This window comes from Xenopus tropicalis, chromosome 2 (genome assembly GCF_000004195.4).
Source record: "Xenopus tropicalis strain Nigerian chromosome 2, UCB_Xtro_10.0, whole genome shotgun sequence".
Lineage (NCBI taxonomy): Eukaryota > Metazoa > Chordata > Amphibia > Anura > Pipidae > Xenopus > Xenopus tropicalis.
In genome coordinates, this window is record NC_030678.2 from 8265454 (window position 1) to 8290667 (window position 25214).

A 25214-nucleotide genomic window follows, 5' to 3' on the forward strand; every position below is an offset into this window, starting at 1 on the left:
GCTTCTGAAACAACATAAGATGGTGATATATCTGATATAGGTCCCAGGTGAGGAAATCATGGAAATATAAAATATAAAAAGGACCAGCGCACCACGTCACATTAATATCTTCTCTTTATTCACTGTGCTGATCGCACAGTGAATAAAGAGAAGATATTGATGTGACATGATAGATAGATAGAAGATAGAGAGGATATATAGAAGATAGAGAGAGAATAGATAGAAGATAAGGAGATTAAAGATAAATAGATAGATAGATAGATAGATAGATGATAGAGGATATTTAGATAGATAGATAGAAGATAAAGAGATTAAAGATAGAGAGATAGAAGATAGATAGAGATATATAGATAGATGCAGTTCAGCATTGCAGAATATGTTGGCTCTTTATAAATGTGTGTTAACTAAGCATCTCAGTGCAGGAAGAAAGCCAGGGATCAACTATGAATTAAATACATGATTCCTCGACTACTTTAATTCCCGGGGCTATAAATGCCAGGCTTCATTTCATCAGGGGGTGGGCTTGGCATTAATCTGTCTATAAACACAGCAGCTATTTGGGTAAGTAACGGCATTTTACTCAGCACCCCGAGCAGGTACGATCAGATGCAAGGAACCTGTGCCAAGGTACCGCTGCCTCCCTAACCCATTCTGCCTGCAGCCTTTGCAGCTATGCCCCTAATAATTCTAATTGTTAAAAATGATTCCCCTTTCTCTGTAATAATAAAACAGTACCTGTACTTGATCCCAACTAAGATATAATTACCCCTTATTGGGGCAGAACAGCCCTATTGGGTTTATTTCATGGTTAAATGATTCCCTTTTCTCTGTAATAATAAAACAGTACCTGTACTTGATCCCAACTAAGATATAATTACCCCTTATTGGGGGCAGAACAGCCCTATTGGGTTTATTTAATGGTTAAATGATTCCCTTTTCTCTGTAATAATAAAACAGTACCTGTACTTGATCCCAACTAAGATATAATTACCCCTTATTGGGGCAGAACAGCCCTATTGGGTTTATTTCATGGTTAAATGATTCCCTTTTCTCTGTAATAATAAAACAGTACCTGTACTTGATCCCAACTAAGATATAATTACCCCTTATTGGGGCAGAACAGCCCTATTGGGTTTATTTCATGGTTAAATGATTCCCTTTTCTCTGTAATAATAAAACAGTACCTGTACTGGGGCAAGAGAAGCTCTGAGTTGGTACCAAACTGGCTGCACTGGGCCGGTTGGATCACATGAGATCCTACTCCGGCGGCTTCTGTCAATAGAGAAGCCTGTTTCTATGTACACAGAGATGGGAAATAACAAGCCCTACTCTCAGAATAAACACTGCTATCGTGCAGCGCAGGCCTCACACACGTGGACAAAAACGAAAAGATTAAAAAAAAATGTAAATAAATGCAAGCCGGGGGATGCTGGGACGAACTCCGGAAGTCGAGTCCAAATTACAATAAACTTTAAGAGACTATAGTTCATTTAAAAGGACATATTAACCCCCCTAATAAAAGAAAACATAATTCTAAGACACTTTTTTAGTGCTTTAAAAGTTATGTGTAAATGTAATTGCTATAGAAAGCAGCATTTTCTGAACTCCTGGTTATTACTATTAAAACAATGTTGCAAAGGTCAGTCTCCCCCAGCGAGTCAGGTCTGTCAGGCTGCTGCCTTGTGTTACAGTGTTTCAGGGGTCGGTCTCCCCCAGCGAGTCAGGTCTGTCAGGCTGCTGCCTTGTGTTACACTGTTTCAGGGGTCAGTCTCCCCCAGCGAGTCAGGTCTGTCAGGCTGCTGCCTTGTGTTACACTGTTTCAGGGGTCAGTCTCCCCCAGCGAGTCAGGGCTGTCAGGCTGCTGCCTTGTGTTACACTGTTTCAGGGGTCGGTCTCCCCCAGCGAGTCAGGTCTGTCAGGCTGCTGCCTTGTGTTACACTGTTTCAGGGGTCAGTCTCCCCCAGTGAGTCAGGTCTGTCAGGCTGCTGCCTTGTGTTACATTGTTTCAGGGCTCAGTCTCCCCCAGTGAGTCAGGTCTGTCAGGCTGCTGCCTTGTGTTACACTGTTTCAGGGGTCAGTCTCCCCCAGTGAGTCAGGTCTGTCAGGCTGCTGCCTTGTGTTACATTGTTTCAGGGCTCAGTCTCCCCCAGTGAGTCAGGTCTGTCAGGCTGCTGCCTTGTGTTACACTGTTTCAGGGGTCAGTCTCCCCCAGTGAGTCAGGTCTGTCAGGCTGCTGCCTTGTGTTACATTGTTTCAGGGGTTAGTCTCCCCCAGCGAGTCAGGTCTGTCAGGCTACTGCCTTGTGTTACACTGTTTCAGGGGTCGGTCTCCCCCAGCGAGTCAGGTCTGTCAGGCTACTGCCTTGTGTTACACTGTTTCAGGGGTCAGTCTCCCCCAGCGAGTCAGGTCTGTCAGGCTACTGCCTTGTGTTACACTGTTTCAGGGGTCGGTCTCCCCCAGCGAGTCAGGTCTGTCAGGCTACTGCCTTGTGTTACACTGTTTCAGGGGTCAGTCTCCCCCAGCGAGTCAGGTCTGTCAGGCTACTGCCTTGTGTTACACTGTTTCAGGGGTCAGTCTCCCCCAGTGAGTCAGGTCTGTCAGGCTGCTGCCTTGTGTTACATTGTTTCAGGGGTTAGTCTCCCCCAGCGAGTCAGGTCTGTCAGGCTGCTGCCTTGTGTTACACTGTTTCATATGCCAGAGCCCCCGGGGCAGGGAATAGAAAGGGACTGACAAACACTACTTCTAATAGCAATTATATATACAAATAACTCAAAAACAAATTGTAATGAGTGTATATTGCAAAGTTCCTTAGTATTATGTTTTTGTTTATTATGCAGAAATTTTTATTTTGGGTTGACTTGTTCTTTAGGCCTACTGAGATTCAACTGACAAAAGAGCCACTGGTTTGGTGGCTAATTTTATTGGGCCAACAACCATTCTGCGGGCCTGCAGAGACCTCACAGACTAGGATCCTATTGGGCTAATTTTCAGGAAGGCTGTTGGGTATGGGCCAATAAGCTGCCAAAACAGTCTAAATGGGCCTAGTCCCCAGCTTTTATTGGCTAGTGTATGGCACATCAGTTGCACACACAAGATATTACTATATGCTTATGGCATGCCCTACAAAAATGTACACTAACCTCGCTTGCTCGCTTTTTTTTTTTTGTCCACAACATATAATAAGAGTCAGATGTACCCCTTCCTCTCAGGCTGGCACACTAATGCGTGATTACAAGTGTAAACCGTTTGCTACTCCGAGAGGAAAGCACAAGTCCCCTTGCTAATGTCGGCGCTGCCGAACACAAAGGAGGAGGGAAGGAATGACCAATGACTATTTTCGTTGGTAGGTATCCAATCAGAGGTGTACAGTATTTGCTAACACTTGTTGCAGAAGCCCAAGAGCGGCCAAGGGTAGGTTAGCCAACACTGCCGGGTCCCTGACTGGAGCGCACACTAGAAAGTCTGAGTGTAACGGGAACTAAAAGGCAAGTCGTTTGCAACTGTTTTATTTCTTTTTTTTTATATCACCACAAGTCATCTAGAGAACTCTCACAGGGTAATACCTGTCCCCTGCCCTCCCATCACCGACCCAAATGTTATTTAATGGCGAGCAGTTCTGATGCACAGCGAGCAGTGACCGTGAACAAACGTGCAGACAATGCCTAAGCAACGGAAACACTGCAGCACCGTTGCAGAAGTCCGTCCTACTCCGGGTTTATCAGTAGGCTTATGCTACGTATTAGGGCGAAGGCACACGGGGCGATTAGTTGCCGTGACTTTTTAAAAAGTTACGGCGACTAATCCACGTGAAAAGTCACCGCGACTGAGTCATGGTGACTAATTGCCCCGTGTGTCTTCGCCCTAAGAAATCAGAAGAGCAAAGAATATAAACAGCCAGACAGACCCTGCTATTAAAGGGCACCTATCACCCCTATATTGCTTCCCCCACCAGAGGTACAGGCTAATAGAGCCCACACTTCAGATAGAGAAAACAATAGGTTTTTTAAATAAAAAAAAAAAAACTGCCTCGGCCTGCACTGGGCTACTCAAACTCCGGTGCAGGCGGCCATGTTGGCTGGCACGCATAATGAGCGAGCGGCCCGCTTGCTTACGACGCATGTGTCCCAATATGGCTGCCAGCACCGGGGGCTCCTTCCAAGCTTGAGTAGCCCAGCGCTAGCAGGGGCAGTTATGTTACTGTTACTCCCTGGCTGCTAAGATAATTTGGACCTTAGCAACCAAATAGCTGCTGAAACTCTAAACTGGAGAGCTGCTGAACCAAAAGTGATCTAACTAAAAAAACTACAAAGAATAAAAAATGAAGACCAATTGCAAATTGTCTTTGCGATAACTTTTAGTATGATGTAGAGAGTAATACACAGAGACAATTTGCAGTTTTTTCAAAGGTAAACAACCCCTTCAACGTCCTTCTCATTATATGTATATTGGGGCTGCCCAGCATTGGTTCAACCCCCCCTTAGTGCATAAAGGTGGCCACACACGTGGCGATTTTTGATCTAACCTTCAGGGCTGAAACGGCAGATAAGGAGGTAAAAACAATAGGATTTCTACCTCCTTCTGCCGAATCAGCCCTGAAGGCAGGTTTTGCTCAGGCGCCTTCTATGGAGTCTGATCAAAATCTTTTAACCTGGCCGATCGGCAGGAGGCTGCCGATATTGGTCGACTTACCTCTGTGTGTTTCCTGATGGGGAGTTTCGCACTTTGGGGTTACTGGAATGCATTGACAGAGTTCCGGAGCTCACAGTCACAGACGCGGTGGGGCTTGCCAAGTTCTTTGGAGGGCTGGGGGTTTTTAAATGGGTCCTTAGAGCTTTCTGTGAAGTGCTTTTATCAATGTTGTCCTTTAGCTCGTCTTTCTCCTTTTTGTTGCGCTCTCTCTTGTTGAAGTGTGCTCTCCCCTCCTGCAGCTCCAGCATTCTTCGGACATGTGTCTCTCGCTGCAGAGGGAACGTTGTGCATCGCCAAGGCACACTGCAAAGGCAACACAGATAAACACAGCTGTTACACGCGGCTGCCGCTCCGCAGGAAACCTGCAAACACAACCGGCGTGGTTATTCCGAGGCACCACAGCAGGGACTTGTAGTTTCTCTTAAACAGGCCTCACCTCAAGGTACCTGCTCACACCTTTATGTTCCCTGCTTTTCATCAACAATTAGTATGTTATAAAATGGCCTATTCTAAACAACTATTCAATTGGTCTTCCATATATATTTATAACTCTTTACTGTGTTGAAATGGGGGTCACTGACCCCAGCAGGGAAAAACTATTGCTCTGTGAGGCTACAGTTTTATTGTTAATTTTTGTAAATTTCTTTTTTAGTCAGTCCCTCTCCTATTCATATACCAGTCTCTCATCCAAACCACTCCCTGGTTGCTAAGGTAACTTGGACCCTAGCAACCAAACTGCTGAAACTAAAACACTAAAGATAATAAAAAATGAAGACCAATTGCAAATTGTCACAGAATATATCATACACTCTATATAGCATACAGGTATAGGACCCATTATCCAGAATGCTCAGGACCAAGGGTATTCTGGATAAGGGGTCTTTCCGTAATTTGGATCTCCATACCTTAAGTCTACTAAAAAAAAAAACAACAATAAAACATTAAACCCAATAGGGCTGTTCTGCCCCCAATAAGGGGTAATTATATCTTAGTTGGGATCAAGTACAGGTACTGTTTTATTATTACAGAGAAAAGGGAATCATTTAACCATTAAATAAACCCAATAGGGCTGTTCTGCCCCAATAAGGGGTAATTATATCTTAGTTGGGATCAAGTACAGGTACTGTTTTATTATTACAGAGAAAAGGGAATCATTTAACCATTAAATAAACCCAATAGGGCTGTTCTGCCCCCAATAAGGGGCAATTATATCTTAGTACTGTTTTATTATTACAGAGAAAAAGGAAATACATTTTACAATCTGAATTATTTCATTAAAATGGAGTCTATGGAAGACAGGCTTTCCATAATTCGGAGCTTTCTGGATAACAGGTCCATACCTGCACTAAAAATAAATTCAAAGGTGAACAACCCCTTTAACTGCTCCCCTGTTCATGAAAATGACAGAATGTTTTAGCCAATTAAAACTGCAGAAGAGTCTCCCTATAAGCTGAAATGTAAATTCACACATACGAGTGTTACTACATCCTCGTTGCTTATAGAACTCATTAAACCTGTGATCAAACACCATTTATTAGCCCTGTTTCTGTTCAGTTTTCTTTAATTACACTTCATAATTTGGGCCATATTGCAAAGTGACATGTAATTAAGCTGGCATCATTAGCGCATATAATGAACACTGTGCGGATAGAGCCGCAGACAGGGGAAGCCTACAGCGGGCCCAGTATGAAGGGGGGTATTTAACATGTTATTTCCATAGGTGACACCGTGTATAAGGGAAAGAACTGCTGGGCATCTAGTGAAATAACTAAATAAGCCATTAATCAATTAGCAGAACCCTGTACAAATATATGTATATAATAAAACACTGGCAACATAAACTCACTGTACCAATACACGGGCAGATAAGGTGCCAAATCCACAGCTGAAATCTCCTGTGTATGGCCACCTTAAGGGTGAAGACACACAGAGCTACTTAGTAGCAGCTACTTGGCGTTTAGTAGCCTTCACAAAGTAGCTGCTACTAGTAGCCCAGTCTGTCTTCACCCTAAGGCTGTTCCTGCTGGATTGGTACTTATTGGTATTATTATTATTATTATTTATTTACAAAGCGCCAACATATTCCGCAGCGCTGTACAATAAGTGGGTTGCAGGGCCCTCTTCACCTCTTGTATCGGTTATTGATTGCTTTATATGTTACTCTGTATGTCCAATGTACAGCACTGCGGGATATGTTGGCGCTTTATAAATAAATGTTAATAATAATAATACCAAGTACCAATCCAGCAGGAACAGCCTTAGGGTGAAGACAGACTGGGCTACTAGTAGCAGCTACTTTGTGAAGGCTACTAAACGCCAAGTAGCTGCTACTAAGTAGCTCTATGTGTCTTCACCCTTAAGGTGGCCATACACAGGAGATTTCAGCTGTGGATTTGGCACCTTATCTGCCCATGTATGGGCACCCTGACCCTTATCTGGCCTAAAACTGGGCAGATCTTGATAGGGCAGGTTTGATTTTCTGTTGAATCGGGGACCATATTGGCTCGTTGGCACGTTCCTTGGCCCGACGGAGCCTATGCCTGCTGGTGTAACTCAATCGTTTGGCCTTAGGGTCTAACGATCGAATTAGTCCGATATTGCGCACCTTAAAGGAACAGTAACACCAAAAAATGAAAGAGCTTTAAAGTAATAAAAATATAATGCACTGTTGCCCTGCACTGGTAAAACTGGTGTGTTTGCTAAAGTAACACTACTATAATTTATATAATAAGCTGCTGTGTAGCCACGGGGGCAGCCATTCAAGCTGGAAAAAAGGAGAAAAGGCACAGGTTACATAGCAGATAACAGATAAGTTCTGTAGAATACAATAGTGTTTTATCTGTTATCTGCTATGTGCCTGTGCCTTTTCTCCTTTGAATGGCTGCCTCCATGGCTACACAGCAGCTTATTTATATAAATTATAGTAGACTTTCTGAAGTAAACACACAACTTTTACCAGTGCAGGGCAGCAGCACATTATATATTAGTTACTTTTATACACTTTAATTTTTTGGTGTTACTGTTCCTTTAAAGCGGGTATATTGGGAGAAGATCTGCTCGTTTGGTGACCTCACCAAACGATTGAATCTTATTGTGTATGGCCACCTTAAAAGGTGGCCATACACGTTAAGATCGGCTTGCTTGGTGGGTGATATCGGGCCTATACCAGTCATTCTAATTCAAAGAAAGCATCAAGGAGCCGATGCGGTCCAAAATCTGACCAAATTTTGAAACCTGCCAGATCGATATCAGGCCGATTTCAGGCCAGATGTTGGTCGGGCAGGCCCGTCGGTAGTGCCCATACACGGGCCAATAAGCTGCAGAGTCAGTCTAAGGGACCCATATTGGCAGCTAGAATCGGCCCGTGTATGGGGACCTTAACTCTGCCCATATCATTAATGGAGAGATAACACAAAACTATTTGCCCCGGTTCATCTAAAGTTGCTGCCTCGGCTCCCCCAGAACAAGTCGGCCGCTTAGCGGCCCGTGTATGGGGCTACCCGACTGACACCTACTGTATTTGTAGCCAGGTATCAGTCAGGCAGGTGAACAATCCTGCCGGCCAAGGACAGTCCTTGCCCAATGGGTCACAAAGCGAGATACCGGGCAATGATCAGAGCGTAAGTAGGTGCTTTATAACCTGATCACTGGCCAGGATCTAACTGCTTATGGCTGGCTTCCGGCAGTCACAGCCCATGACTACTATTATAGCAGTTGCAGCTTTTTGTTAATAGTCACAAACGGCACGCAAACAGAGCCGCCATTTAGAACCTGTTGGCCCAATCAGTAACCCATGCAGACTGGAGGCGGCATCACTGAGAAATATACTCCTTAATATACCTATAAATCTTATTTGACAAGTGACCAAATGAGTGAATCTGTCCCCCCAGCAGTTTAATTCATGTATAGTTATTTGGGGTTCACACATTTGCCATTAGCCACAATCAGTGGTACAGAGCAGCCGGCCCTGTGGCTAATGGCAGGTACTGGACCCTATACAGTGACACACAGGTGCCTCAGTGACACGGAGGTAAAGGTGCAGTGCTAAAGCCAGACAGGGTGTATGTGTCAGCTCTGACCAATTGCAACTTGCCTTCTGAACAGTAACTGCCTTGACGATGACTAGCGCTGCATATTTACAGGCTTCAGTCACTCTTCATAAACTGTCGCAATACATATTATTGTGCTCACATTATCATGCATGTTATTTCAGAATGGTTCCCTTGCCTGGCTTAGCCATTTCTTTCTTAACACAGACATGGCAAATACCCAAAAACTAAACCAACCAATTAAATCACTACTGTTAGACACACCATAAAACTATGGCACATAGGGATCCCCCTGTACTAAGCACAATTCAGCAGGAACAGCCCCCTAAGTCTGCTCATAGCCTGTACAGAGAGATACCATAAAACTATGGCACATAGGGATTCCCCTGTACTAAGCACAATTCAGAAGGAACAGCCCCCTAAGTTTGCCCATAGCCTGTACAGAGAGATACTATAAAACTATGGCAGCATAGGGATTCCCCTGTACAAAGCACAATTCAGCAGGAACAGCCCCCTACGTTTGCTCAGAGAGATACCATAAAACTATGGCACATAGGGGGCTGTTCCTGCTGAATTGTGCTTAGTACAGGGGAATCCCTATGTGCCATAGTTTTATGGTATCTCTCTGAGCAAACGTAGGGGGCTGTTCCTGCTGAATTGTGCTTAGTACAGGGGAATCCCTAAGTTTGCCCATAGCCTGTACAGAGAGATACCATAAAACTATGGCACATATGGATTCCTCTGTACTAAGCACAATTCAGCAGGAACAGCCCCCTAAGTTTGCCAATAGCCTGTACAGAGAGATACCATAAAACTATGGCACATATGGATTCCTCTGTACTAAGCACAATTCAGCAGGAACAGCCCCCTAAGTTTGCCCATAGCCTGTACAGAGAGATACCATAAAACTATGGCAGCATAGGGATTCCCCTGTACTAAGCACAATTCAGCAGGAACAGCCCCCTAAGTTTGCCCATAGCCTGTACAGAGAGATACCATAAAACTATGGCACATAGGGATTCCCCTGTACTAAGCACAATTCAGCAGGAACAGCCCCCTAAGTTTGCTCATAGCCTGTACAGAGAGATACCATAAAACTATGGCACATAGGGATTCCCCTGTACTAAGCACAATTCAGCACAAAACACACAATATCTTTCTAAAACTATAATTTCCCCGTTTTCCCCCCCAATGATAAAGCTTAAGGGAATCACCGTTATGACCTTTAACTCCTTACAGAGTCCATATCCGAAGGCAGGTATCTAACTCCTCCCACTGCTGCCCACAAGTACAAGCTAGCTGGAAAGTGAGATTTCAGTTGAGTGCAACAAATTATTAATAAGATATATTTCATTAAAAACAGGAAAAAAAGTCTATACGCTGTACTAGAAAGACGAAAAAAGGATTCCAGTTCCAAACAATAAAATGTTGCAAAAAGTAGCCATAGTCACACAGCTGGCTTGGAAAGCAAGAAGGGAGCAAGAAAATAAATCAATATGGAGTTTGTAACAAAGCATTAATGTGGTGCTGTGAGTCAGGGACTAAGGATTTTGTGGTCAGGCATCCCGCTCCAAATGTGAAAGGCTCCGCTTGGCACCGGCCCAAAGCCTGGTGGTGGCACCGTAACTGCCTGTCAACCACAGTGGTGACAGCATTAGGTTACGGCTATTTATCAGCAGGGAATGGGCAGCTTGCCAGCGCCCCGAGGCAAATCCTACAGGGAAACCTGACTCAGTACCGGGGAACGGGGGGCGTTGGCAGAACAATAACCCTTTACCTATTTAAAAAAAAAAGTGTGTGTATATGGGATCCCTTATCCCAGAAAGTTCCGAATTACGGAAAGTTCATCTACCATAGACTCCATTATAAGCAAACAATTTTTAAACAAATTTTTAAAAATGATTCCCTTTTCTCTGTAATAATAAAACAGTACCTGAACTTGATCCCAACTAAGATATAATTACCCCTTATTGGGGGCAGAACAGCCCTATTGGGTTTATTTAATGGTTAAATGATTCCCTTTTCTCTGTAATAATAAAACAGTACCTGTACTTGATCCCAACTAAGATATAATTACCCCTTATTGGGGGCAGAACAGCCCTATTGGGTTTATTTAATGGTTAAATGATTCCCTTTTCTCTGTAATAATAAAACAGTACCTGTACTTGATCCCAACTAAGATATAATTACCCCTTATTGGGGGCAGAACAGCCCTATTGGGTATATTTAATGGTTAAATGATTCCCTTTTCTCTGTAATAATAAAACAGTACCTGTACTTGATCCCAACTAAGATATAACCACCTCTTATTGGAGGCAAGACAAGCCTATCAGGATATATATATATATATATATATATATATATATATATATATACATATTAAACATAGGAAGGGTCTACATTTATGTTACTAAGAATCTTTAGTTTGGCCTAGTTCAGCTGCGCAGGGAGCCGTATTTGTTTGGATACTTCTATTTATTTTACGAGTGGGTGGAAAAAGCCGCTCTCACTGCGCTTACAAGCACATACCCGTGTTTGTTATTTACAAATCCAAATCAGTATGTTAACCCTCCTTATAAAGGGTAAGTCTAACCTACCCCTCCCATATTTCAGACTCAATAAAGGGGAAGAAGGGGGTGCTTATTGTGTTCCTATAATATTTATTTCCTTGCTGGTTTCTATGCAGACATTACTGCCATACTGCTTGTGGGCTAAAAGCTCCACTGGGGCAGGTACTGAACAAGCTCTGCAAAATGCTGCATGAATCCCTAAATGCTTTATAAAGGATGATAATAACCCAATTACATTACATTAACATTTATTTATAAAGCGCCAACATATTCCGCAGCGCTGTACAATAAGTGGGTTACATACATTGGACATACAGAGTAACATATAAAGCAATCAATAACCGATACAAGAGGTGAATAAATTATACCTTCAATCAGTACAATGCAGCTTAAAGAAAAAAAAAGCATGTCCCGTAGGGGGCTCTGCTGAACAGGTGTGGACAGGTTAAAGCAATATGGCAGATCCTACCGATATGGAAAAACACACCAGGGAAGACTTTCTGTATACAATAATATCGGCTCCAGTCATCTCTATACCCCTTTCAGGGGTTAACTGCAGGCCTAAGTCAGTGTTCTAGAATAAAAATAGTTAATTTCCATAACATTACATAAGAATTCCAGCCCCATAAGCAATTGGCATGTACTGCCACTCAACTACTTCCTACAGAGCAGCCAAAATGTCATTTAAGTTAAGGCCCGCCTCTCTCTACCTTATAACCTGTCTGCCCCACCTCCTTTCCTTATACCCAGGGCAAAGTACATGCACGATACAGTAGCCAGGTTTGCAGGACTGCATTGCAACACAGAAGTAACCAGGTAGTAAGGGGTGGGGGTAAGAAGGCATGGTATAAGTAATCTCTGCTTGTTCCGACTATCAAAACCTAGCGATGTAATACCTATAATATAAACGCGAGCAAGCGTTGCTACGTGAGACTGCATATGGTTACACACAAAGGACATTCTGGTTCTACAGGTTAAAACACACAAGCGACAACACACACCACAGCTTTGCAGGGGTTAAAAAAAAAAAAATCAAACCAAGCTATTTAGTTAAACCGCACCTTTAAAATCAGTTGGACCTTTAAAAAAGGGACTACCTGGGGCTGATAGGGATCTTGTGTCAATAGGCTGAGCCAAGAAATCGTTTGCACTGGGATTTACCAGCTTTTATTCCGAGCAGTTACCCATTTTTTTTTTTTTTTCCCTTTTCGGCATGAGGGGGCAAAGAAAAACAAAAAAAATAAGTTCTTGACTTGGCGCTTGACTGAATGAAGCAACAGCGGCCATGGCTTCTTCTCCCACCCCCCACACCACTGACATTGAGATTTTTTTGCTTAATTAAGTTGGCCTTTAACTCCGTTACTCACCGGGTCCCCTGGGGTCACGATACAGCAGTACTCATCTTGTCTGATAGGCAGTGAGGACCCGTGCAACTGAAACGTAATTACCTGAAAGAGAAAAGAAAAGCTGCATTGTTAGGGGACTATATACATTCTGTAGTTTTATTCATATACCATGTAAAGCTGCCCATACACGGGCCGATTCTAGCTGCCGATATCAGTCCCTTACACTGGCTTGGCAGCTTATATGCCCGTGTAGGGGCACTACCGACGGGCCTGCCCGACCGATATCTGGCCTGAAATTGGGCAGATCAGAAAATCTAGTCGGATCAGGGACTGCATCGGCTCGTTGATGTGGTCCCCGGACCGACTTGGCCTATACCCGTCGTTATAATTCCCCCAGGGCCAAACGATCAAATTATCTTGGATTCTCCCAATATCGCCCACCCGTGGGTGGGGGATATCGGGAGAAGATCCGCTCGCTTGGAGACATCGCCAAGCGAGCAGATCTTATGGTGTATGGGGACCTTACGATCCAATCTGTGAGGTCACCAAGCAAGCGGATCTCCCAATATGCCAAATACGGGTGTGCGATATCCGGCTAACTCAAGTCATTTTGCCCTAGGGACATGCATAGACAACGTCGGACTGTCGGATGCTGTCCCCGATCCGACGGAAAAACCAAACCTGCCTGATCAAATCTGGCCTGGCATTGGCCAGATCTCGGTCGGGTAGGCCCATCAGCGGTGCCCATACATGGGCAAATAAGCTGAAAGCAGCCTCAAGGGAGCAGTTAGGTTTTATATAGTCATAAAAGGGCTGAACCTGCTGGACGTGTCTTTATCCAATCTAACTTACCCCAAGTCTCCATAAAATAAATGTATATTAGAGCTACTTCATTCTAATCCAGTCAGTCCTTCTTTAATTATGCCCATCATTTCCATGCAATCCCAAGGCTGACAGAAAGAGCTTAAGTAGCCGCTTTTGGCTACAGCTTTCCACACACAGGCTGCCAGTTCAGCCCCTTCAGACCAAGTTGGCAGCTTATCTGCCCATGTATGGGACCTACTAATGGGCCCAACCAACCGATATCTGCCCAAAAATCACCCAGATATCAATCATGCAGGTTTGAAAATTCTATTTAATATTATCTATTTTTTTCCTGGCGTAGGGGGAATTCTATAAGGGCCCTCAAAGGCAGCCCTTGCTAGGATTCTGCCCTAAGTGCCTATATAGAAAATTCGTCCCAGCCAGTACTTTTAAAGGACAAAGAAAACCACACACATATATTACTATATATATATCTATATATCTAATTCGTCCCCTGTACTTTCCTATAGGCTCTATTTGTTTGTACCTGTATATAAATACAGAAAATAACATTACAGTTGGCGGATTATGGCCAATTCTGCCCGCTTTCAGTTATAGAAGTTGTCACTATGTCCCTGGTCAGTGCAATAGCCGTTGCAGTGCTGGGGGCGGTTTGGGACAGGGCCCCCTGCAAGTAAGGCACGATATAAAAATGGGGTTCTTTTTATTCATTAAATAAACATTTTGAATATCCCAGAATAAGTGCCTACTAAAATCAGAATAATAATGAACACTGTACCTTTAAGAATAAGAGAGTAATGCTGCACTATTAAATGCACAATTTGCATCCCACTATAAAGCAACGCGCGTGTGTCTGGCGCAATTTAATTTGTTTTTAAACAATCTGTCACCGCATATTACGCTTTTCGGATACCTGCGCGTGATGGTAAAGGCTCTACCGTGAGGGGGGATTTGAGAGGAATTTGAAACCGATCGATATATAATTAATGGTGGAAGACTTGTTAATGAAGAGGCGCTTATCTTACTCAGTCAGACAAATGGAATAAGACAGGGCAATAGAAGAGCAGCAGGTAGCGCACATAGTCGCCATTCTGATCACTGGCTCAGATACCGTCTCAAAATGCCACATTTAAGATAAAAATGTAATGTGAATTAAGTTTAGCCTTCACTGTATCATGGGCAGTGGCTATGAAATAAAGGCAAAAGCCATCAAAGCAACTGAAATGTCCCGTTTTACTCCCATCAGTCTGCAGACTCCTTCAGCATCTACTAAACGCCAGAAAATCCCCTGCCATAGACAATACTGAGAAATGCCTCTGCTAACACACACTGGAGTTTAGTAGCCATGAAAAAGTAGCTGCTACTAGTAGCCCAGTGTGTCTTCAGCCTTAAGGTGGCCATACACAGGCCAATTGTAGCTACTGATAACGGTCCTTTAGACCGATTTGGCAGCTTATCGGCCCGTGTAGGGGCACAAATGACAGGCCTGCCCGACCGACATCTGGCCTGAAATCGGGCAGATATTGGTCGCGCAGGTTAAAAAATGTAGTCATCATCAGCTCGTTTATGCTGTCCCCGAACCGACTGACTGAATTAGCCTGAATTCACCCAATATTGCCCACCCGTAGGTGGGGGATATCGGGAGAAGATCTGCTCGATTGGCGACCGGATCTTATATGGCCACCTTTACATAGGTTCCTTTGGTTAGGTTGCCAAACAAGCAGATATGCCCCCCTATATGCCCACCTAGGGCAATACCATTGCATTGCAATGACTAGAATACGAGCCGTCGGAGTGAGAACAGAATCAATGAGCCCACTTGGTCCTCGGTCCGATGGGAAATCAAACCTGCCTGATCAACATGGTCAATTTTTGACCAAATATCGGGCAGTTACACATAGCAGAGGGTAGTAGTGAAGCCCTGGCACCAACCAGCCCCTTTTACATATAAAGGCAGGGGGGGTTCTACCATGTTGTCGGGGCAGTTTCTTACTTAGCGGGACAGGGATAAAACAATGGAAATCATCCCTACATAGCGCCAGGTTCTGTATAGTGAGAGACGTATTTCGCCCAAAGGTGCAGGAATACCTCGGTTGCTGGACAGGATCTGGTAGCTGAATTTCTAGTATTTCGGGCCTTATACAGAACAAGAATAGCACCGGCATCAAACAGCTGTACCTGAAGTGCCATTAGCCATTATTTCCTCCCCTTTGTCAGGTCCTAAACTAAAGCACAATTGGGGCCTTCTCTATCTGCTTGCACTGGAACACAAGTAGGAGTTTCCATATTACTTACACTGGCTGAACTAACGCTATAAATACTCCATCACTGCAAGAACATTGTCTAATTAGGACCATTAGGGGTCCTGCTGTAATTAAACCCCAAACAAGAATATTTCTGTTAACCATCTAGGAAAATTCTAGGCAGTATAAAAATATCTTTTACCACCACCAATGCAATCAGCAGAACAAGGGAGCAAGATAGCAGCTCCCAGTAGGTATCAGAATAGCACTCAATAGTAAGAAATCCAAGTCCGGCTTGGGACTCCTCCAGTTACATGGGAGTAGGAGAAACAATAGGTTAGCTGAAAGCAGTTCTAATGTGTAGCGCTGGCTGAAAGCTCAGACTCAGGCACAAGGCACTGAGATGGCGCCTACACACCAATATTACAGCTACAAATACATTTGTTGGTTCAAGAATAAAAGGTTAAATGGCAGAGGGAATTATTTGCTGTGTAAAAGTGTCATTTAGAAATAAAAACTGCCCCATAAAAATCATGGCAGTGTCCCTTTAAACACATAAAAAATGTATTCAACTGCTATATAGGACATGCACATCCCCATCACACAACATACTGGTTTCCTCATGTTCCAAGGGAACACGTCCCCCTTATTCACAGACTAATTAGAAAAGCGCTCTCTTTTGGCCACACAGTACCCCCCCTATACCATGCAAATCTGCCCACTACACATAAGCACATTCACCTACCCCCCTTATTCTTTCCCAATTCTTGTTTAAGCCCAATTCAGAGTATTTCGCATCTATTTATTCCTATTACAGAACACAGCCCATCCATTCACTGCTATGTAAATACAGCAACGTGCACACCGCATAGCTCCCCTATTCATTCCTATTAGCTTTATTAGCTTACCTGCAGACACGGTACAGACCCAGATCATCCATCCTGTTCTACACAGGCAGATGCACAGGGCAGACCACATCCAGGGTGAAGACACATGGAGCTACTTAGTAGCAGCTACTTGTCACTGCTACTAAATGCCAGAAAATCCCCTGCCATAGACAATACTGAGAATTGCCTCTGCTAAACACACGTAGAGACAATTATCAGTAAATGATCAGCATTGTCTGTTTTAGTAGCTGCTACTAGTAGCTCCGTGTGTCTTCACCCTAAATGGAGAAACATGATGCAGGGTTCTTTGCCTACTTATCCCTTTTTTAAAAAGTATCCTTCCTTCTATGAAGATTTTCATTCATTCAGGTCATGATATATCTAGTAAAAATAAATCTCCTTCCTTCTCATCCTCAATCAAAAATCATGTATATATAGAATGGGGTTTAAATTCCCAGTCGGACAAGCATCTGTACATCAATTGGGTCCTCCCCCAAGAAATTGCTATAGGCCGCCTGTGTGGTTTGGCCAATTAGGCAGAGATCATTTAGTGAGATAACAGCATATACCTGTAGTTTATCAAGAGCAAATTTTATATTTGTATTTGATGTAATAAGCCACACTATTCTTCTCCTTGCAGCACTGCATCATTATCTTATCCCCAATGCACAAGAAAGCTGTACAGGTATGGGACCTGTTATCCGGAATACTTGGGATATGGGGTTTTCCACATAAGAGGTCTTTCCGTAATTTAGATCTTCATAATTTTTACTAAACAAGTGTTTTTTTGTGAAGTTAAAGTGGTTCCGGCAACTTTAGAATGTCAGGCTGAAAAAATACCTAATTTCTCAATACTAATTACATTGACAAGTAATGTTTACACCATTAAAAGCTCAAATTAACGCATATAAGAAAATTGCTTACAATTCTATTTTCTTTGCAAAAATTATATTAAAAAAAAATGTATGTTTAGTATGTTATGGAATGGCTAATTCAAGCAACATTTCAACTGGTCTTCATTGTTTCTTTTTTTTATAGTTTTGAATTATTTGCCTTCTTCTAACTCTTTGCAGTTTTCAAATAGGGGTCATTAACCCCAGGTGCCAAAAAACTATTGTTTTGTGAGGCTGAAATGTTACTGTAACTTAATATTATCTATCTCAGGCCTCTCCAATTCATATTCCAGTCTCCTATTAAAATCAATGCCTGGTTGCCAGGGTCATTTGGACCCTATCAACCAGACAATCCAAACTGAAGAGAAGCTAAATAATTCAGAAACCACAAATAGTAAAAAAAAATGAAGACCAACTGCTAATTGTTTCAGAATAGCAATCTCTATGAGATACTGAAAGTTAAAGGTTGCCATTAGGAGTCCATCAATATGAGATATCAGAGCACTAATTAAAGAGGCCAAAGAATAAGAGTGCACGTGCCAGCAGTAATTTGGGGAGAGAGCGCTGGCAGGAGAGGGATAAGCAGAGGAAAGCGCTGGAGCTCGAGAGCGGGAAGGAGTAATCCAGTAACCCTGCTTAATGACAAGTCATTTGTGCTGCCTGGTCAGGCTGAAAATCCGCCGGGCAGCCATGTGTACTTGACCATTAAAACAAGCACAGGGAAGGTATGGCACAGCGAGCAGGGGGGCACTGGAACCTTCTCCGATAGGAACAAGTCTCTCTCTCGTGCATTCAAACGTGCTACATTAGTACTGAGCACTCAGTGTGATCTGCGCAAGTTCCCAAACATGGCAGATCCCTCTTCTCTGTAATAATAGAACAGTACCTGTACTTTATCCCAACTAAGATATAATTACCCCTTATTGGGGGCAGAACAACCCTATTGGGTTTATTTAATGGTTAAATGATTCCCTTTTCTCTGTAATAATAAAACAGTACCTGTACTTGATCCCAACTAAGATATAATTACCCCTTATTGGGGGCAGAACAGCCCTATTGGGTTTATTTAATGGTTAAATGATTCCCTTTTCTCTGTAATAATAAAACAGTACCTGTACTTGATCCCAACTAAGATATAATTACCCCTTATTGGGGCAGAACAGGCCAGGGTTTGGGCGCCAGTAGCACATACATTACATATACAATGCGCTTCAGCCAAACAGTTATACAAGCCGCACAGCTTGCCGTTTGAATCAATGCCGTGTAACTGATAATCCAGGAATCAGCAGACACGCTGCGGTTGGCCTTTAGACAGAAACATCCTAATTTGGTATAAAGATGAGGGGGAAGTGGTTACTGTAATGGCACACTAGCCTAACCATGCTATTCACTTACTATTGCCTACACCTGGAAAGCCCATAGGCTGGCCCTGTTTTAAAATCCCCGATACATATCCGACTAGCAGGAATAATTGCTCCCCCATAGTGCAATTAGGCTGACAGTTACCACGTAAAGCTGCTCATACACATTCAGACGGACATTCGGATATCGGCCGTATGTTTAAAGGGAAACTATACCCCCCAAACAAAAAATATATTGCATAAACAGCTCTATGTAAAACCCTGCTTCATCTAAATAAACCATTTTCATATAAATATACTTATTTAGCAGTATGTGCCATTGGGAAATCCTAAATAGGAAACTGCCATTTTATGTACTAAGGGCCGCCCCCTGGGATCATAGGAGTCACAGTGCACACAAACAAGCCAAGGCACACATACATGCTAGGCCCCATCAGCCAATGAATGGGCAGAGTTCTGCCTTTTGCTCCCACACTACTTCCTGTTACAGTTAGAGCTGCATCACTTCCTGTCAGCTGATCTCTGAGGGAGCACACAGCCCATCACTAAATGGCGGCTCAAGGGAAAGGATGTAAAAGGACAATATTTACTGATATATATATATTCCAGTTTGGGGGATTCTTTAATAGGCCACTTAATATGATATAAACTGTCTGTTGGTATGTGCAGATATTATAGTTATCTTTCTAAGTAGGCATAAGAAACTGGGGGGCGCCATTAGCACAGGGCAAAGCAACGTCAGGGAACATCTTTACAAAAGTGAAAGTCCTACAAGGGGAAACAAGTTTAACCGCTAATATCATATGTTCCCAGCACGGGGGGGGGAGAATAAAGGAAAATATGTGCCTGCGGAAGGAACTGAAACTACTTTAAAAAGACCACAACAAAGCACACCCCTTAGGACACGAGATAGGATTCATCTTCGGTCATTCAAACCTTTGCCTTGTTACTAGGGTCAGTGGGACGCCTCGGCAACCAATCCATTTTCAACTCACTCAGTCGGGCTTGTGTAAATTAATAAAATAAAAATATTCTTAGAGAGTTGTTCACCTTTGAGTTAACTCTTAGTATGATGTAGAGAGTAATATTCTGAGACAATTTGCAATTGGTCTTTTTTTATTATTTGTAGTTTTTTTTTTTTTTTTAATTATTTCAATCATTATTATTATTAACTTTTATTTATAAAGCGCCAACATATTCCACAGCGCTGTACAATAGGTTCAACAACTTTCCAGTTTGGAGTTATAACAGCTATCTGGTTGCTAGAAAATTACCTTAGCAACCAGGGAGTGGTTTTAAAAAGACTGATCTATTCAGTCCCTCTCCTATTTATAGAAAGATAAGGAATAAAAAGTAAAAATAACAATAAAACTGGAGCCTCACAGAGCAATAGGGTTTGGCTGCCGGGGTCAGTGACCCCCATTTGAAAGGTACAAAGAGTTTGCAGATGGAGGGAAATAATTCAAAACTAGAGAAATAATGAAGACCAATTGAAAAGCTGCATAGAAATGGCCATCCTATAACATACTGTAGTTAAATTCAAGGTGAACCCGCCACATTTAACGGAATTTGGACTGCCTAAAGAAATATAGGAATTCATATCCCCCCCCCCCCCGACACACAATTACTCATACTGAGAGGAAGCCATGATTAGTGCCATTGACGCACTGTTCATTTCCCCCACTTCTTAGGAATACTTCATAACGAGGGAGGGAGGAAAAAGCAGAAAATCAAAATTACTAGCCCATGGATATGTCCTCTGTATACGCAAACTTAATCTGAAAAGCTAACACAGACTACAGTTGGGAGAAGAGAGGGGTTTGTTTATCCAGAGCTCATTATCTATATCGAAGCAAAACAGAAGTACAAATACAGGTAAAAATGAGGCTTATGCTTAATGCACACAGGCATACCATGCCCTTTATTAAATCATATGATCCTTCAGTATCCAAGCCCCTTTCCGGCTGATCTTAGTACCGCTAAGTCTTGTTATATAAATAAAACAGCATTTCCCACAATCCCCATTCAGGTATCGGAGGAGAACGGGCTGCGCACAAACTGTGGGGATAACACATATCCTTTCAGTGTATATAATTTATAAGCATTAGCTCGACGACTTAGAGTGTTTACCTTCATTAATAATGTACCGTATTTCAGAGGTATTTTCAGCCGTCTGTGAAGTATTTGGCAGTATTAGCCGACGCAGCCGGCACCGACAGCACTTTAATAGGGATCCTGCTCCTTCTGTTATTGCTACACTACAAGCCGCCACAGGACGCTTTGGAGACGTCCTCTTAAAGGGGCGCTTTGCCATTACGCATGTTCTAGAATGAGAACTTTTCAATTGGTCATTATTATTTGTCATAGTTTTTAAATTATTTGCCTTATTCTACAGTACCTGTACTTGATCCCAACTAAGATATAATTACCCCTTATTGGGGGCAGAACAGCCCTATTGGGTTTATTTAATGGTTAAATGATTCCCTTTTCTCTGTAATAATAAAACAGTACCTGTACTTGATCCCAACTAAGATATAATTACCCCTTATTGGGGGCAGAACAGCCCTATTGGGTTTATTTAATGGTTAAATGATTCCCTTTTCTCTGTAATAATAAAACAGTACCTGTACTTGATCCCAACTAAGATATAATTACCCCTTATTGGGGGCAGAACAGCCCTATTGGGTTTATTTAATGGTTAAATGATTCCCTTTTCTCTGTAATAATAAAACAGTACCTGTACTTGATCCCAACTAAGATATAATTACCCCTTATTGGAGGCAGAACAGCCCTATTGAGTTTATTTAATGGTTAAATGATTCCCTTTTCTCTGTAATAATAAAACAGTACCTGTACTTGATCCCAACTAAGATATAATTACCCCTTATTGGGGCAGAACAGTCCTATTGGGTTTATTTAATGGTTAAATGATTCCCTTTTCTCTGTAATAATAAAACAGTACATGTACTTGATCCCAATTAAGATATAATTGTCTATGGCAGGGGATTTTCTGGTGTTTAGTAGCAGTGACAAGTAGCTGCTACTAAGTAGCTCAGTGTGTCTTTATCCTTAGGTTTTAAAAACAGATTGGTTTAATTCTCCACCTTTTTATACAGCTCAGCCAGCCAGGTCACAGCCCCCCTAAACAGCCAGAATACAGTACATTAGTTGGTACACTCTCGGCAGCTTGGGAATAATGGGAGCTGCAATAATTGCTCTGCTACAGACTCTGAAGCGTAATAAGGAGTATGCACAGTAGGGCCGGATGCTGCCGCTGCCGTTAGCCAAACTATTGTGTAATATATCAACTGCTTACAGTTTAGAAAGTCAAGGATCGGCTTACTGAGCTGCTACTGGGAAGCATTTTACCAACATGTCTGTTTCATCATGTCTGGGCTTAGATTTTACACTGCTTTGCTTGTACACTGAAGCCCAAACTGCCCCCATAGTGCCAATACATAGTGGCAGCCCCTAAACAAATGGGAAAAGGTAATTCATGAAGTAGTTTGAAAAAAATAAGGCACAGCTTACATAGCAGATAACAGATAAAACACCATTATATTCTACAGAGTTTCCCGTGGGCAATTAAACCTTTAGCCATCAAAACAGCGGGTCACTATAGTGGTTAATGATCATCTCTAGTCTGCTTACAGCCAGATACAAACAGCTAATGGGGGCCCCCACGCACACACAGACCCCTCGTATGACCAGATGGGACAGCGGGTGGTCAGAAAAGTGATTCTTACACGGCCAACTGTCACATCTAAATGGCGATTCACAGCAGCAACTGTGGAGTTTTTTGTACAGACAGGTGCAAGCAGTCAGACTGGGTCTCCCAAGGGAACAGTCACTACAACTGCACTTGGGTAGGAACAAACCCAAAAGCACCGGCTTTGCTGGAACCCCGACACGTTGCCCATCACAGAACAAACCCTTCCCATATTCCCCAATGGGCAATTGGGACATTTTTAGCCTCCGATACGGATTCGCTAACAATCCCTTGGTTCCGTGCTCGAGTCCTGTCCATGGGAGACACGCCAAGGAACATGTGAAACAATACAAATGTTTACATTGGAGGGTAAAACACACAACTAATAAATACCAGGAACGTTAAACAGGAGCAGGCTGCAACAGCCCGGCACAATAAAGCTAAGGGGGGGATTTTTGTTTTCCTGGATTTAAGTTTTTTTGCACTTAAACTTGGTTATGATTTGAAAACTTGAATGTCTGGTATTTATTAAGTGCGAAAACCCGATGTAAAAATTTGCCATCTAAAGCTTGTGAGTTTCTATAGAAGCCAATGGGAGTTGCCATAGGCAAAGTCACGCCATATTCAATTTGAATGGAGTTTTTACAGTTTGTGAACTCCTTAATAAATAATCGACCATTTGATATGCTCGTTTATTCGATTTATAAAGACAAAACTCAAATTGGCAAACTCAGAAATGGATAAATAAGCCCTTAAGTGTGTTGAACATATGAATCTATTTTCTCCCGTGCCACACGAGTGTCCTTTGCTCGGCAGACTTACGTAATTACAGAATGGGCAGTGATTGTTACTGGGGCCTTGTCCTTAATTACATTGGAAAGAGGTCCCGTAACTTTTAAAGTTCAAGCCCCGCCTCCATACCTAGGGGTGTATGGGAGACACGTGCCTGCGGCCATATTATACCATAGCAGAGGCTAAAGGTCCCCATATCTTAACCCTGGGGCCAAACGATCGAATTATAACGGCGGGTATAGCATAAGTCGGTGCGGGGACCGCATCAACGAGCCGATGCGGTCCCTGATGCAACTAAATTTTCTAAACTGCCCGATCGAGATTTGGCTGATTTCAGGCCAGATATCGGTCGGGCAGGCTCATCGGTAGTGCCCATACACGGGCCGATTAGCTGCCCAATCAGTCTAAGGGACCCATGTCGGCAGCTAGAATCGGCCCGTGTATGGGGACCTTAAAGCTGCCCATACACGTTCAGATTTTAGTCTTCAGTCATACGTTTAAATGATCTAAAACTCACATTGAGCCTGAAATTGTAGGATAAAGCCCTAAAAATAACCAATGGGAGGAGGTTCTGAACATGAAATAGTTACAGGCACCAATGGTACCAAAGTGACCCCCATTGTAGCTCCCCCAAGGGTATCAGCAGATACACAGATACATGCTCAGATTATATCCTGATCCCATCAAAATGCTCTAACCCAGTGCTGTCCAACTTCTGTTGTACCGAGGGCCGGAATTTTTCCGACCTACGTGGTGGAGGGCCGATAATGGAAGCCAGTTTTGACCACTCCCCTTTTTAAAACTGCACCCACTTGAAACCACACCCATGTTATCACATGACCATACCCATATTAATGGTTGTAGTACAGCAAAAACCTGCCATACTCTGCCTTCCCTACCATGCCTGTGTGTGCCATACTCTGCCTGCCCTACCCTGCCTTTGTGTGTGCCATACTCTGCCTTCCCTACCCTGCCTGTGTGTGCCATACTCTGCCTGCCCTACCCTGCCTGCGTGCCATACTTTCACTGTGTGTGCCATTCTTGGCTGGTTTGTGCCAAACTTGGCCTGTGTGTGCCATACTCTGCCTTCCCTACCCTGCCTGTGTGTGCCATACTCTGCCTGCCCTACTCTGCCTGTGTGTGCCATACTCTGCTTGCCCTATGCTGCCTGTGTATATGGCACACACAGGCAGCCTACAGTGACACAATGCTGGCACTGCTCATACAGTCTGCACAATAACTATATATTAAAAAACTTTTTAATTGCAGTACCACCTCAGTATATGTTCTTTTTGTAGTGTGCAGGGTTTATTTGTGGGTTTCTACTGCTCCTGAGGTGTGAACAGGGGAACAATGGGGGTGATTACAGCCTGAGACTGAGGTGTGAACACTGCAGGGGGTGAACAATGCAGGGATTAAAAGGTGCGAACAACACAGGGGATTACATATTTAAACAATACAGAGGGATTACAGCCTGAATCTGAGGTGAGAACCATGCAGGGGTGGCAGTTAATCACAGTACTGATACCATTTAAAGCTTACACAAGAGTAAGCCATCAAAGCAGCCAGACAGGTGGGGGGCCACACAGAGGGGGGTCGCCAGTTGGACAGCACTGCTCTAACCTGTCCAACTAAACGACCAATCGCCATTGTACGAAAATTATCGGAATAATAATTCTAAGCCCACACACGGTCCAAAATTCATTCGAAACCAATTTTATCGGTACATTTATGGCCAGCTTTATACATAATACGAAGGGTTGACACACAAAATAGCGTTTGCTAAGCATATGTAACCATACTATGAAAGCATGGGAAAACCTGATCCAAATCCAGTAGCAGGGCTGAGC

The 25214-nt window shown here is 43.1% G+C and overlaps 1 protein-coding gene across 4 annotated transcripts in view; it reads right to left on the reverse strand.

The window, feature by feature from the left end:
- bcl9 (BCL9 transcription coactivator) overlaps nt 1-25214 on the reverse strand; it is a 165254-nt gene that overhangs the window by 18683 nt on the left and 121357 nt on the right. For 2 of the 4 annotated variants that reach the window (XM_002940463.5, XM_004918213.2), the window contains 2 exons: nt 12676-12756; nt 4690-4992 (listed from right to left, as the gene is read on the reverse strand). In XM_002940463.5, the coding sequence (XP_002940509.1) occupies nt 4690-4937 (248 nt within the window). In that variant the 5' untranslated portion in view covers nt 4938-4992; nt 12676-12756. Of the gene's footprint in view, nt 1-4689; nt 5052-12675; nt 12757-25214 lie in introns of all 4 variants that reach the window. The other 2 variants (XM_004918215.4, XM_004918212.4) reach the window with 1 other exon arrangement.